Source organism: Thunnus thynnus, chromosome 13 (assembly GCF_963924715.1).
Source record: "Thunnus thynnus chromosome 13, fThuThy2.1, whole genome shotgun sequence".
Taxonomy (NCBI): domain Eukaryota; kingdom Metazoa; phylum Chordata; class Actinopteri; order Scombriformes; family Scombridae; genus Thunnus; species Thunnus thynnus.
The window spans coordinates 25,743,734-25,759,017 of NC_089529.1; the positions used below are offsets into that span (position 1 = coordinate 25,743,734).

Here is a 15,284-nt window from a genome sequence, read left to right on the forward strand (position 1 = left end):
ATCTGTTTCCTCCATCTCATCCTGCTGTATCGCTTCCGTTCATCCAGGTGGCAGCGTCTGATCACGCAACGCGCTGACGCCATGAAGGCCAAACCTCACAACAGCGACACGCCTCCAGCGCCGTCTGAGTGAGTCCACTAATGCAGCCACTCGCTCGCTCACTGGTGTTGTTGTTTGATTATTTCATTGTTTCTAATGTAAATGTGTTTCAGTGCTGAGCGGGATGCTATTGAGATCATCAACCGTGGGATGCCTAAGTCCAGCAAAGATGCTAATGGCACAGCAAGTGGAAGTATCCATTCTTCAGGTAGCTGTGGTGCAATAAATGTTTATGTTAGTTTATTAATTACCGTCATTTGTTGATTGCTAGAAAATTAAATGACAACTATTATGATAATTTGAATTTATCAAGCAAAAATGCCCATCCTTCACTGGTTTCAGCTTCTTACTTGTGAAGATTTGCAGCTTTTCTCTGTTTTATATCATTGTAAACATAATATCTTTAGGTTTTGAACTGTTGTTCAGACAAGACAAACAATTTGAAGTCGGCACTTTGAGCTGTGGGGAACTGTGACGGGCATTTTTCACTGTTTTCTAACATATTATATATTTATATATTGGAATTAATAAAGTACTCTAACTGTTTTATATATAGACTAATTCATAATGAAAAGTTTTTCACCTAGTTTACATTGTGTCAGTTGTTCATCAAGAGGTTCAACATCAACACAAACTTTGTTAACTATGTTTAACTGTGTAAACTATGTGTTTATCTACATTATTAGCTTTTAAATTAAAATTTCAGTTCATGCCAGATAAAGATGTCGCTTCTTCTCCAGATATTCAAGCCCCACCGACGAGTCTCAACCCTTTCGATGGCATGAAGTCAGAAGACGAGGAAGAGGAGCTGTCCGTGGCTAACAGACAGGGGGAGGAGGAGGATGATGAGGTCGATGAAGAAGAACTAGAGGCTTTCCTGGACGGGCAGCTGGGAGACACACTGCCCTTCCTGCCGGAAGGGTCGCGCCAAGGCATCGCCATTGAAAACCAGGAGCACAACGTATTCGGCCTACCCACCTCCAAAGCTGAAGATGCTCTGAAGACATGTAAGTTGCATGTTAAAGGGTCATTTCACACAAGTTTTGAGATATCTGACTCTGAGATCTCTGTCTCTTTCCCCAGATTGTATTCTTGGCAGAGAGAAAAAAGCTGAAATAAAACATTTCTTTCTGTTCTAGTGGAGACGCTGAAGCAGGTTCTTTCCAACCACATGATGAGCAGAGAGGCGGAGGAGGAGAAAGAGGAGACTGAGGAGAATAAGCCAAGTGGGGCTCCTGGCTGTCAGCTGAGTGCCTCTTTGCCGGGGAGCCCAGAGGGGCCTTCTGGTGCGTGTGATGGAAGCCGAGCGTCTGCAAGTTCACAAAATGACTCTCAACAGTCATCTGGACACACAGGACTGTCTGAGACAACTGAACGCAACGGTGAGGGAGCCGTAAGAGTTTTCTGTGTGGATCTTTGGCTACTATAGTGACGGCACAGTGAGTTTCTTGTCAACAAAAAAGAAAATTCCGTTCACCCCTTCCACCTGCTCTTCCTCTCCATCCAGGTGGTTTTGTGGTTCTGGATTTTGGTGGGACCTCTGAGGAGAGCAGCACTGATGATGACGGGGGAGTAGGAGGTGACGTGGGGATCGACATGAGGAAACTGCTGTCCTCCTCCTCGCAGACAGGGGCCGGCGGCGGTGGCCCCAACCTCAGCCGGCAGCTTATGACCCATCTGCGCCTCCTACAGGCCGACCTGCAGTATCTGAAGGTACTAGGGGTGTGCCCGAATACAAATACATTATTCGGTAAAGCACAAATAGTGGTATTTATATGAATATTTGTTTCATACAAATATTTTAAAAATTATTTGTTGGGTGTTCCCCAGAGATAAAGCTGAGCTACTGACACAAGCAAAGTGCTCCCAACGGACTCCTCATAACCTGTCGTTCTCCTTCTCCTTTCTACAAAGTTAGGTTGCAAAAAATAGGCAATAAATGAAAAGTGCAAAGCAATAATCGCCTTTGAAGTTCCTCCCTACACAATACACGCTGTGCTGTCTCTGTGTTATGGGTGTATAAATAGGTAGAGGTCTGTCTGCAATGAGGCGATGAGTAAAGTTTTATCTCAGTAGTCAGCGCAGTCGTCTATTATCTGGGAGACTCCAGTTCAAGACCTGATGTGGGGACCTCCTTCGTTAGGTAGTTTATTCATGAACACTTATTGTGATACTTTAATTTTCTAAAATTAAAAGTGTCATAAAAACAAAAACAGGATTTTTTAAGCCCCTTTCCACTTTTATTCGAATACAAATACAAATACAAATAATTTTGCTGCCTCGACAAATACAGATACAAGTACAAATACTGAGATCTCTGCACATCCCTAGAAGGTACTAACACTTTACTGACAGCCAGCCTCGGTTCCACCGTCAGTGGAAAAGTCACAAACTCCACAAGTGTTGGGAAATCCTATATGGAAGAAGTTGTTTTTTGGCTGCAAGAGTAGGGACTGAATGCTGGAAATTGAGATCCAAGTATTTCCCATGAATTCTCACCAACATTTCCTTGGAAAAATACCTGCAGGATCGTGGCACCTGTGTGTTCTCATACTGAATAATATAGTTTGAACTGAAACAAAGACGCCTTCTCTAGACCATGTTGATGCTACCATGCAATTACTGTTTAAGATGTAGTTCAAGTGTAAAATTCTGTTGTGACAGTAAATGTAACTGGATCAACATTTCACCTGCAAGGGCGTCTAGTTCATGCTGAATTAGTAATGTATAGTTCAGCTGGGTGTCAAAGATGAATGCTCATATAATGACTTGAATATAAATGATGATGCCATGCTGGAAAACTGAGGATCAGATGATTCAGTATTGTTGGTATTTTGATTTTCCATCTCAAACATAGTGTACTTTAAAGAAGAAGTGTTGTTCTAGTAAAAATATTTCCACATAATCTAACAAATATGAAAGACTAACATCAGAAAATTAGAATAAATATCATATGATTAATTATATGCTGTTAATGCAGTTAATTAAATTCACTTCAAGACATCAGTATATGACGAAGACCAGCAAATGTATCAATAAGATGGTTTTAACTGGATTCCCCCACCAAACAACTTAGTTGACTTTAACAATTGTAGCCAACAACCCAATTTATCAATAATACTTTCAACTAACACAGTAAGGACCTAGTATTGACAAGCCCAATCAGACAGATATACAGTATCAATATGACTGTCAGGCCGCTGTTGGTTTAAAGTGTAATATTAGCATTTTACTATTAACCTACTGAAGTTAAAGACCTCTAACGCCATGGCTTTGTGTGGCAATCATCATGTGTGTGTTAGAGAACTTCCAGTCAAAATTTCCGACCACATAAATCTACATCAAGAGAATATTGTTTACATTTTGCCTCATTCACCTATCGATTCCTGCGTTTTGTGCTTTGGTTTGTACAGCCGTATACAGCACCGGTCAAAGGTTTAGACACACTTTCTCATTCAAGTGAACAGGAAGGTGTGTCCAAACCTTTGACTGGTGCTATATTTGGCTGATCTGTGGACCACGGTGAGTTTTGTTGTCATGATCTGCTTCCAGGAGGTGGAGATGAAGTACAACGAGCTGAGACAAACACTGCCTGACGTGGCTACTGACTCAGACGACAACAACGGTGTGTTTCAATTCTCTCTGTCACGCCGAACTTCACATGCACGTCAATCTTTTGCACATTTAAAGTAAATCTCTAATGGTTCGTCTCTGATCTTTTTCAGATGGGATTCAGTGATGACAGACTTCCTGTTGTCTCGGTCTTGTGAGCCACGTTTCATGTTACTCCGTGATCACATTCATCTGGACGAATCCTCGACCACTTATTATTGTTGTCGCCAATAACGGAGGCTTAACGCCTATATGACAATCAGTGGAAGACTTTATCATCGTTATAAGGGATGTTCCACTATAAACTCAAAATCCCTCAAGAGAAGAGACACTACAGAATAAGCCGAGGACATTCCAGTCACGTTTTGCTATAATAATAATAATCAACTGCATAAATTATCTTAAACACTGGAGATATGGAACGGAAAAGGGTAAATCAAGTGTGTGAAGTCACACACCTGATGAGAAGCATTCAGAAATGAAAGAAGACATGAGGACTGTGACAGTAGATTATTCTTCAGGACTCAGAGCACTGCTGTAAGCTTGATATAAAAGTCTGCAATAAGAAATAAGAGATAGCCTCTATATATTCAGCCAAGCACTTCATGTTTTCACGATTTTTTTTAACTGTGCTGAATAGCAAACCCCCCCCAAATGCCAGAATTTCCTCCTGCCACACTGACACTGTTTTGAAAATTCAGGATGGTTCATAAAAAATGTACAATAAGCTTTAAAACCATTCTTTCCATCCTCAAATTTCTCCAAAGGACTTTTTATGTTTGTCTTTAGCCTTTCTTTGTAAAAGTAAAACACAACCAACAAATCTAAAGCTCACTAATTAACATGCTGTATTTGGTTTGTTTAATTTGTAAAAAATGACCAATTTAGGGGCAGTTATGTCTTGACAATAAACAGCTGGATGCTGTGTTTGTGTGCAGCGTCTTGTTGTCACACTGAGGTTGGCAAGTTTGGTACCATCGTGTCTGTACAGAGAATTAAACTTGAGCTCACAGACCATATATGCTAACCCATGCTATAGCTAGCTTAAGAATGGCTAAAGAATGGATAAACTGTTGTTTGTCGAGAAATAAGAAAGCCACGTTTTGTTTTAACGTTTCTTCTACTGTAAAGATTAAACAAATGATATACAGTGTGTAAATTAGTGAGCTTTAAAAGTGTTGGTAGGCTTGAACTTTGGTCAGACCCAGGCTAACTGTTTCCCCCCTGCTTCCAGTTTTTATGCTAAGCTAGGCTAATCATGGCCTGAAGCCAGCTCCATACTGAACGCACAGACATGATATTCATATCAATTTTCTCATCTCTCTTCCAAAAAGAAAGCACGTTATCATACTTCTCAGAATTGTGAACCACTCCTTTAAAGAGAAACTTAACACCAGGTTGAAAAGCAGTGTTTTGCTGCCCTCTATGACCTCTGAACACACCCAGTGTCACCGATAACCCCATCCAACAGTGATGTCACAGGGTCCTGGAGTACACCACTGCAGCAAGGGGTGTTAAGTCACTCTTTAAGCACCTGAAATTAAAACCACTTACAATGATAATAAGAGGTGTGTGTATGTCAAATCCACATTTCTTGTTCATGTTTGTAGCCTGAAGATCATTTCTTTAGGGAAAGGCCACTAAAAAATAATTGTCCTACTTGCAAAGCTGCAGCTTCTTACCGTTACAGTAGCCTACTTTTTGTGCAGCAGCTGATTTAAAAGTCCCAGATTTTAAACTTCCTATAGCACTTGAATGTAGCATGATACAGCATATAAATTAAAATGGTCTAATGAAGAAAACCTTGATCCAGACGACTACAAAAATCAAACCCACTGGATTTCAGCCAAATCCAAAATGTCTCGCTAACACATAAACAAACAAATCAGACAACTCGGGGGAAAACAGAAGCTCCTTGACATGTTTGTGTCTTAAATAATCTCTCAAATTGAGTTTGGCACTGTGTGGTAAGCAAACAGACTTTGCAAATACTGAAACGATGCACTCTTAATCAAAAGTTAATTTTATTTAGTACTCTGTCCACTCTGGCAGGTAGAACAGCAACAAACTGAAAGGAATTATTCACAGTGTGTGTTACTGGGGTGTTTTCCCAATGCTGCATGCAACTGAGAGCACATCACACCATATATACTAATAGATACTTCAGAATGTGTGCACATGTGAATTTAATGAATTGAACTTTATTGTAGGATTTATTTTCCATGTGTATTGCAGAGGTTTTTTCTCACTGACACTGGCCTCCATAATAGTGTGCACAGCGAGGTGAATGACTAACCCGAGTGCAGTTTTTCACCTCTTTTGTACATCCTCAGCACTGAACTGATTTAATGTTTATTCCCCTGAGATATTGTAATAGAGAGTGTGTGTGTTATTATCCCTGATTGGAGGTTTTTCTTCAGGATCCTTTCAGGCTCTGCAGCAGGCTACTCATGAAAGCGGTCTTCAGCTTGTAACCAACCACAGAATTGTTGCATGTTTAATCTGCAGGTGTTTGCTATGGTAAATCCTTTAGGCACAAGCTGCAACGATTCACTCATCAGACCTTCGCACTTTCACGGTTGGACTGAAAAGACTAAAATATTCGCCGGCCAAAAGACTGCAAAGATGAAGTTATGGCTTTGATTCTCAGACAAAATATAAGAAAAAAGAAAGTTTATGTAAACAAAAAGGACTGTTTTCATTGTAAAGGAATATAATGTACGATTATGACTGTATATCAAAGGTTTTGTTTTATTTGCCCTGTTTTTTACACCATGCAATTATGTCATGTTTTAACACAAACTACTTAAAAAGAGGGTAAAGTATCCATGAAATATTAATCCGTTGTATAAATGTATTAACCTTGTTAACGTGTTTGCTGAGAGGAGATTTAAAGCTGACCTGTTGTTAAAAATGAAGGGAAAGACTGAAAAAAGTGTCATTTTATTTTAGTTGATTTTGTGGTGAGTGAGATTTATTGACGTCATCTTATTCATCTGAAAACCTGTTGAAGGGCCCCGCCAACAACGATAGTAAACGTCAGTTCCTCTTAAAATCAAACAACAACGGCACCTTTCTAGATTTATCACCAACATCGAGTCATTGTCTTTGTGTGCTAACATTTAAAGGAGTGGTTGGCAAACAGCGGCCCGTGGGCCAAATCTGGCCCTCCAACTAAAATATTTGCACCAAATCTTTTACAATATTCTACAAAAATCTGCAGTAGATAACAATGCAAACACAGAGACCATTCAAATCCCATAAATATGATCTGTTAACTTCTTATAAACTTAAGAGATGCATAACACAGATACATAATTTGACTAGAACAGATTTGTGTCAATAACAGTACCTTCCTTCAACCACGAATGACGCAGGACACTGTTTATTGTGTGAGGATAAGCTATCAGTTACATTTCTAGTCTCATGTATGTTCATGTTTATGAGTCATTTTTTGCTAAATCACTATCAACATAAGAAGCTGTCTCGGTAATGAAGACATCTGTCCCTCAGATACAACCCTAAAACTGTTTATAAGTCCCTTTTATTCTTGAAATTAATTAAAAGAAATAAACAAACCAAACATATTAAAAGATATTGGTTTGTGTTTTCACTGTGCCTGTAAAACTTCAGCTCCCTGATAAATAGTGCTGAAAAAACTGGTCCATAGTTGAACCTGATTGCTGACCCCTGGTTTAAAGGATCAGGCTGGTGCTTTTCTATATTCAAACAAATCCCATAGAAAGACCAAAAAAACAAAACATTAATCTGTCTCTCATTCACTGCCTGTGACCACATTTGGTTCCTACTGAAGACATAAATCTTTAAAAAAAATGTTACCCAAACAGGACTAAATAGTGTAAATAGTGTTTTCATATGCGTTTTAATACATACAGTATTTAGTGCTCTAATCTAGTGCAGTGGTTCCCAATCTGGGTGTCAGAACTCCTCAAGGTGTCGCCAGATGACTTCGCTTTAAGTTTACTTTCACTTTACTTAAAGGGGCTATGATCAATATGTTTTATAAATGACTATGTGTAACGTCAGAGGCGTCTCTCATAGTGATGATCCTAAAGAGAATTATCAGCGGTTCTGCAGCTCAGCTTTACGGAGCTTTATAGTGAGTTTCAGCTCATTGTTTATCTGTCCGGCTGCAACTTTACTGTGTTGGTTCACTCTCAGCGCTCTCATAGCTTCCTTTTCGGCCACCGCAGGCAGCTGTTTTCAGAGTAAAAGCTCTAAAAAGCCGCTGTACACTACCTGCTCAACACCAAACAGCAAACAGACACAGTTAGCTGTAGACTAGCTGGTGAACATAGTGGAGCATTTAGCAGCTAAAGAGCCAGATATTTCCCTCAGGAGTTGGTAGAGAGTAAAAACAGAGCTAAAAGAGAGTGAAGATTGGACTTACATTCACCAGATGGACAGAAACACGACACCAAATGAATGATATTGTTGCTCCGTAACTGCTGGATGTGGAAATAAGCAACAAGTTCAACATATCAACTTAATAGTTGATGATGTGTCATTGTTCACCACTTGTTTCTGCTGAAAACAAGCAGCCAAAAAATTACTTAATGCAGAGTTAAAGTCCCCCTATTTAGCTTTTATAAGCAGTGAATGGTTTATAACAAACTATAATGCATTTTAAGCAGATATAAGGACATTTTAAGTGTTTATTAATGTACAGTACTTGTCAAAAATATAATTTCTCCTGTGGAGACATATTTTATATTATTGCAACCATGTTACTACTTTTACCATATTGTCATTCTCAGTCTCCACTTATGGTTGCCCAAAGGATGAGTCATAGTTATTGACAAATACATAAATAAACACTGCTTACAACTAGATTATAGTGTGTTATAAACCATTTAATAACTGTTTACATACTGCTTATAAATGCTCAATAAAAGCTTGCTACAGACATGGCAGCTTTGGATCAAATGAAAGTCAATAACCAATTAAGTAAACTGACATTTCATGTTTTCTGTGTTTTTAATATGAAACTTATTCTCACAAAAGCTTTTTTCTTTTTGACATATAACTTATCTTACCGCCTAGAACATCAATTCACAATTCAGTTTGTAATGGCTGATGGTGTTACAGCTAAAAACATGTTATTGTAAGATGAAGGTGAATACAAGTTTGGTGGATTGAGGTAATATGGCTGATAGCTACATTAAAAGTAGACCTACTGTAGCATGAGTACATTATGGCAGCGGCATCTTTCACACAGGCATCATAAGATGTTGAATAAGTCGTATATGTCTGCTAGTGGAATTAGGCCACAAGTACTTTTACTACATAGACAAATAACTGATCTCTACCTACTACATCTACTTCTTTTGCATGGGTATCTCAGTGAAATCCAACGCACCATAGGAAACCACATCGGTTTACAAAGCACACTTGGTAAACAGGATGAAAAAAAAAGACTAAAAGGAGTTTGACACGTTTTCCTTTTTCTAGATACAAAGCATTTGAAGTGTCCTATCAAGTGTTGATGGAATAGTTAAAGGTATTACATTTTGAACATGAGCATAACTGTCATTTATTGTGATTAGTTGGTATAATTAACATGAAACAAATGATGCCTGATTCGATTGGTGCCTTGACTACAGTAGTGTTGATAGAGTCTCTTAAGACCACTCTGTTTGGAAGCCTTTTATACAATACCTGGAAAACAACTCAAGATACAATATTAGTCAGGAAAAAAATATCAATATTATGTGGTCTGTGGTGTTATTATTATAATATAAGTGTTTTAATTTGCTACATGTTTCAGCATGACACAAAAACAGAAAAAATAACTTGAAATCAAGTAAACGTATATTGTTGTTTTTCCAAGACATCCTTGGAAGTCTGGACTAACTGTCAACTGGTGATAATTGATTGTTAAAGATGTTCGCTATCTGTCAAACACATCCGATAAATGTAATATGTGTATCTTCTACAGGATTAGGAGGGAAATTGGTCAGGTACTCAGGTTACTTCCCTTGCCGTGTTTACTTAGTTTGTTAGTTATTTAGCAAACAAAGTAAGTAGTTAGCTAGTTTATCCAAGTTAGCTAGCTAGTTTAGCTTAGTTTAGTTAAGTAAGTTACTTCCTGTGCCGCTTCTACTTCATAAGAAACTAAGTAAACCCAACATGGGAAGTAACTTAGTTTGTTTTTCTGTCTCCATCTCCTTCTTTTTTGCTTCGTTGCAGGTTGTCGGTAGTGTACCTGCAACATGTACATTTAAATTTTGCCTCATTGTGCTCATTGTGTCTCCTCCTATTACACAAGAAGAAGGACCAAGTGTGCGCACATCCAGGCAAAAATATATTGTACAGGTGCACGACAAAAATATTTCTCTGCAGGGCACAGAGAAGAAAGGTCTGCACGCTGTTAGCGAGCCTGAATCAGGCCTGAAGAAGGTCATGTAGATAGAAACGTTGCCTTGAAAAGAGAAAAAGAGAATTAATCTATTTATTTGGAGCCTATCAGTGTGCAGATCTTTCTCCTTTCTCTGCTCCCGTTACACACAAATGAAAAATTCTCTGTTTCTGTTTTGTGTCATGAAGCAATCCAGAAGATTTCATGTCGAATGTGACCTGGTGGCAGGTAATGTAAAAATAACAGGATGGTAATTAGCAGTGGCAACAACTCTTCTTTGTTTTGGGTAATAATACTATGTAATGAACATACAGTATGTCTGATATCAGATGCACTGTTGAAGCTGCAGAAGTCCATGAATGTATAAACACAGCAGATAAGCTCTGTAAGCTTTTATCCACAGACGAACTGTGAGTTTAACTCTCATCATGATTAATTCATTCTTTACTCTCCTCTGAATGTCCGTCCGGTTTTTGCGTATCGATTTCTTTTTTGAGTTTGTGGTTCTCTAGCCACTTTATATACTTGCCCCTACTTTTCCTGTAGCCAAATCTGGCGATGTCCACCATGAACACCCAGGCTAGTCCGTACATAACCACACCGCCGAGCTTCATTATCAGTGTGGTCCTGGGAGATGTGAGCTCGCAATAAAACATTGCTGTGCCGACTCCCACGCGAATAGTGGCGAACAGTAAAATAAAAAGCAGGTCCACCGCGTCGCCCAGCAGGCTGTCGTACAGGCCCACCCGACGGAGGAACCAGCGGGTCTGCAGCAGGGGATTAGTGATCTCGCTGCCAAATATGACTCCACAGGTTTCACAGCCTGACACTCCCATGAGCAGAGCCAGCAGGATGCCCATGATGCTCGCAGCGTGGTGCGCCAGCATGACAGGGCCCTCCGTGTGGTAGCATATACACCAGCCCAAATCAAAGAAGAAGTAGCCGAGGCAGACGGTGAGGGCGAAGGTTTGGAGCTCGGTGTTCTCTGTACCTGGGGAACAGACAGGAACAGCGTCAGGTAAGAGAGTAAAATTCAATATGAAGACTAAACATTTAGAACAGTGAAATTGCCAAAACAAACAAACTTTCCCTTTGTGCTGTAAAGCGATCCCGACCATCCCAGTGGCACATGAAGAGTTCAGAGACGGTCCTGTTTGATTATGGCAACTTGTAGCCCAAACTTAAGATGGTAATGATTTATTATTACTGAAATAATACATCATGCTCCCTTTAAGGATATGGCTGGTGATTTTCTATATTATTCTATAATTCATCTACTTACAAGTAATATGTGTGTATTAAAATCCTCTGTTGTTGTCCAAAAACCATTAAAAACATGTCAGTGAGCCACACTACTGCACTGAGTGACATGTTCCTTCACCACAAAGAGTTTGGGAACGATAGTTTGTTTTTGTTTTGTATTGAATGAGTGATTTATTCATTGTTTGCCTCACTGATGGATTAGAGCTTAAAATGAGAGTTTAAATGTTGGTTGCTTGGAGGTCAAATGACTGTAATCCATTCAGACAAACAGTCTAGTCAAGTCGTGCCTGTCAGTGTTCTCAACTCTATTAAAGGGGGTACTTCATTGATTTTAGATAAAAAGTCAATATGTGGAGGCTGTGAAAACAGTTATATATAATATTATCTTCTGTGGCTCTGCAATACAAACTGAGTTTAAAAGTTGCAGGAAGTGTCTGACAAAGTTGCTTTTGAGTTGCATCATGGGAAGAGTGTGACCCATACTCGTGACATTTTTATCTTCCTCTTGCATCTCCTCCAACTTCATGGAAACACAATATTAAATCACTGGAGTAGCCCTTTATTCACTAAATTGTTCATATTTAACCAAAACAACCATCCTAAATGTGTTTGCTATAACGTGTCCCGTGTTCAGCACTAACAGCTTGTTTAACCCTGAGTTGAGACAGTAGTCCACTAATAATACCACAGCACCAATCTTTATTTATAGTGCTTTCAAAACACTTAAAGAATGATTTACAGTCAAAAGAGACACAAACATTAATATTACTCAACTGGAAGCAGGCAGCAGCTGCTAATTGATGAGAGAAGCAGCGATGCATTTACATTTAGACAAAATAAGCCGTTCATTAAAAGGACAGGAGGATAAATTCTACAGAATATGGTCACTTTTTATAAATCGCTTGAACCAGACCAGAAACTGAAATATTAACAATATTATTACCACCATCTTTACTACTAATTACCCATTTACTCTCATTACATCCTCTTGATTATAGGAACAGTATATAGACAGACCATCTTTTTTTTAATCTATTTACTTTTTATTATTTAATTTAATAATATCATTCATTTAATTAAATTTTATATTTTGTATGACCTCATGAAGAGTGTTATTTTCTAATTTTCAATTGTTAAAACACAATAAAAACTGTAAACATTTTCTGTCTACATCTCTAATATAGTAAACTAACATTTGTCAGATTTGCATGAGAAAACAAATTAGTAAGATGTATTTTAAGCAAAATGTCAACGTCACATAACAAGTCCAGCGGGATTTAAATGCACTGCTGATGACTTATAGTTCAGTTTATATCACTGACCTGCATGTGTAAGAGGCCAGGGTCCGTCTATGAAGATGACGTACGCCGTCAGCAGCACTATGAGGATGCCGTGGGACAACGTGACCAGCCGGCAGTTCCACTCGGCCCCCCGATGACTGAAGATCCAGAGGAACAGCATGTAGAGGCAGAACCAGCCAATCAGGCTCACGATCACCTCCAGTACCGGCATGGCTGTCTGTATGGGATGATTTAATTAATCTTACTATTATAGATTCAGCTCTGGAGGCTCAAACTCTAGTTTTAAATGTCATGTGTATTTAAATTGAACATATTGCAAAATTAACAAAGACCGTGTCACTTGCATGAGCAGGTTGCAGGACTTTTAGATCACATAAGCTCCTGAGAAATTAGCTGATTAGTGTTTATTTTTAGGTTGTTAACAAGTGTATAATTACTCAAATTAATGTAATTATTTATTATATGGAATACGATCACCATTTTAAAGCATTTCACACGTCTTACCGTAACTCCGTCTTCTCTCAGTTGTCCTTAAATTCAGGGCACATGTAGAAAACGACTCCAACAGTCGCACACAGCCTCGGCCTCCATCACTGTTAATGCTCCATAAAAGGCATAAAGTCTCCACCAAAGTGCCTGGAGCTCAGTATATGTTAAATGCACACATGCTCACTCTGAAAAGGTGTCAGAAATGCCATGTGCAGGCCACTATAGACAGTCAGTGGATCCTGTATCCCTTCCCCCTGGATCTCAGACTTGATCCTCTTAAAGGATTACAGTCAGTCTCTACTTCTCTGCAGATACCTGCTGTCAGAAGAGACGGGTGATACAAGGGCTGTAGCTCTGTAAAGTAAAACTAAACGGCGCTTCTGATGATCTTATGCTCCTTTGGGCTGCTTGGCGTGTGAGAGAAATATATCCCCAATTTGATTATGCAAATCTGCTGGTAATGCACGCTCAGAAAGAATCCTGTACTTTACATTTTTAGTCTTTAAATTGACAGTGAAACAGGGTGAGGGTAATTTAAATGGAGGCAGAGTGATATCACATCTGTGTTGCCTCGGAAATAACAATTAAAAACTGTGATGTAATGAACAGGAGAGAAATACAAGATTAGGCTTCACAAACACACATATCAGACCCCAGTATTGTCTGCAGGATTTAATGAATACTAAGCATAATTTATAGTCTAATGTTAGCTTTGTACCTTTATTTCCTCATGCAAATTTTTATCTTGTAAGGTTTGTACAAAAACTGCATGAAATTCTACCCAGTTTGGGTCAATATAGCATCAACACAACACTGGGTTAATGTTACCCAGAAAGCCAATCAATACCCAGTTTTAGTGTTATTTTTTATTTTCCTGTCGGGTTATTTACCCAAACTAAAGCTTATTATAATCTACTCTATTCTGTTTAAATGTACATGTTGCAGTTTGTTATTGATTGTACATAACTTGTGTATCTTTTGAATATCATATGCACATCGTTTTGTATAAGAAACACTACATTTTTGACAGTTTTTAGCTAAAGCTTGTTGTGTGTAACATTGTAGGACATATATATATATATATATATATATATATATATATATATTGTTCTTATAGTTAAAAGTCAAAAATCATAGTTTTAGGTTTAATTCTCAACTCAAAGTAAGACTTAGAGTGTGTTCTCTGTGCATATGACAATAAAGATTTTATTTTGATTTGATGAGTTGAGTGAACTTTTCATGCTTGCAGTGAGATTAAAACAAGAGTTTTGTTCTGTGTATTTTGTTTAATGACAAATAAATTTATATTGTATCAAAGAAACCCTGCGTCATACTGTATAGCCGGTCTTTCATATGAGGAATGATGGCTAACTGTGAGCAAACAATGACTGACTGAGTGAATAAATAAATATGTGAGTGATATATATATGGCATCACAGCAACAATTAAATGTATGCCGTGTGAACACAGGTGAGAGGTTTTCACATTTCACTCCCAGGTGAAGGTTAATAACTTGTGAAGCAAGGGCCAGGTGAGTGACAGTCCTGCAGCATTAACCCACTTCCAGGCTCTAATCTGTCACAAGAGCAGATTATTGGCCCGTCATGAACAGTAACAGCAAACACTGATATATTTATTACATCATATTCTTAACTGTTTTCTATTATGTAATGAGTATGAACTAGCACAAATCTAAGCGGAGATACAGAAAGTTTGTTTACTGCACATATAACATGTCCAGGTGTCGACTGTAACAGAAAATTGAAGAAGTACTGTACTTTCTACATTACAAGCAAGATGATAAGCAAAACGACCACTAAACGATAACCACATGATAAAAATATTATTGTGAAGGGCTACAGTCAGTCGGTCAAGGGAAAGGTAAAAAGGGGAGTTTTTGAAAGATGTCTCGAATGTCACTATTATAACATTATACACTTATAACGTTATATACAATGTGTTATTTCTGCAAAGGTAATTCAAGATGTTTACTAGCCCTGTTTGGGACAGAAAAACAGCGTAAGATACTCATTCCTGCCGCCTAGATTAGCAGACAGGTCGATTTATCTGCTTGTAATGCCACAATGTGTGAACATTTTTCAGAAGCGTATTTCAGCAGATGTAGAATATAGTCTTGAAAT

At 38.5% G+C, this 15,284-nt stretch overlaps 2 protein-coding genes across 3 annotated transcripts in view; one reads left to right on the forward strand and one right to left on the reverse strand.

Moving 5' to 3' along the window:
* Positions 1–6,667, forward strand: part of LOC137196040 (rho guanine nucleotide exchange factor 12-like) — a 43,951-nt gene extending 37,284 nt beyond the window's left edge. The window contains exons 32-38 of one of the 2 annotated variants that reach the window (XM_067608821.1): positions 48–128; positions 213–313; positions 849–1,106; positions 1,239–1,481; positions 1,607–1,812; positions 3,652–3,724; positions 3,825–6,667. In XM_067608821.1, coding sequence (XP_067464922.1) covers positions 48–128; positions 213–313; positions 849–1,106; positions 1,239–1,481; positions 1,607–1,812; positions 3,652–3,724; positions 3,825–3,838 — 976 coding nt within the window. In that variant the 3' untranslated portion in view covers positions 3,839–6,667. Of the gene's footprint in view, positions 1–47; positions 129–212; positions 314–839; positions 1,107–1,238; positions 1,482–1,606; positions 1,813–3,651; positions 3,725–3,824 lie in introns of both variants that reach the window. The other variant, XM_067608820.1, reaches the window with a different exon arrangement.
* A 3,324-nt stretch (positions 6,668–9,991) lies between these two features.
* On the reverse strand, positions 9,992–13,046 carry tlcd5b (TLC domain containing 5b). Its single transcript, XM_067607126.1, has 2 exons — positions 12,676–13,046; positions 9,992–11,081 (listed from the first exon to the last, which is right to left on the reverse strand). Exons 1-2 carry the CDS (start codon positions 12,863–12,865, stop codon positions 10,528–10,530), a joined length of 744 nt encoding a protein of 247 aa, XP_067463227.1. The 5' UTR covers positions 12,866–13,046; the 3' UTR covers positions 9,992–10,527.
* Positions 13,047–15,284: the final 2,238 nt, after the last annotated feature.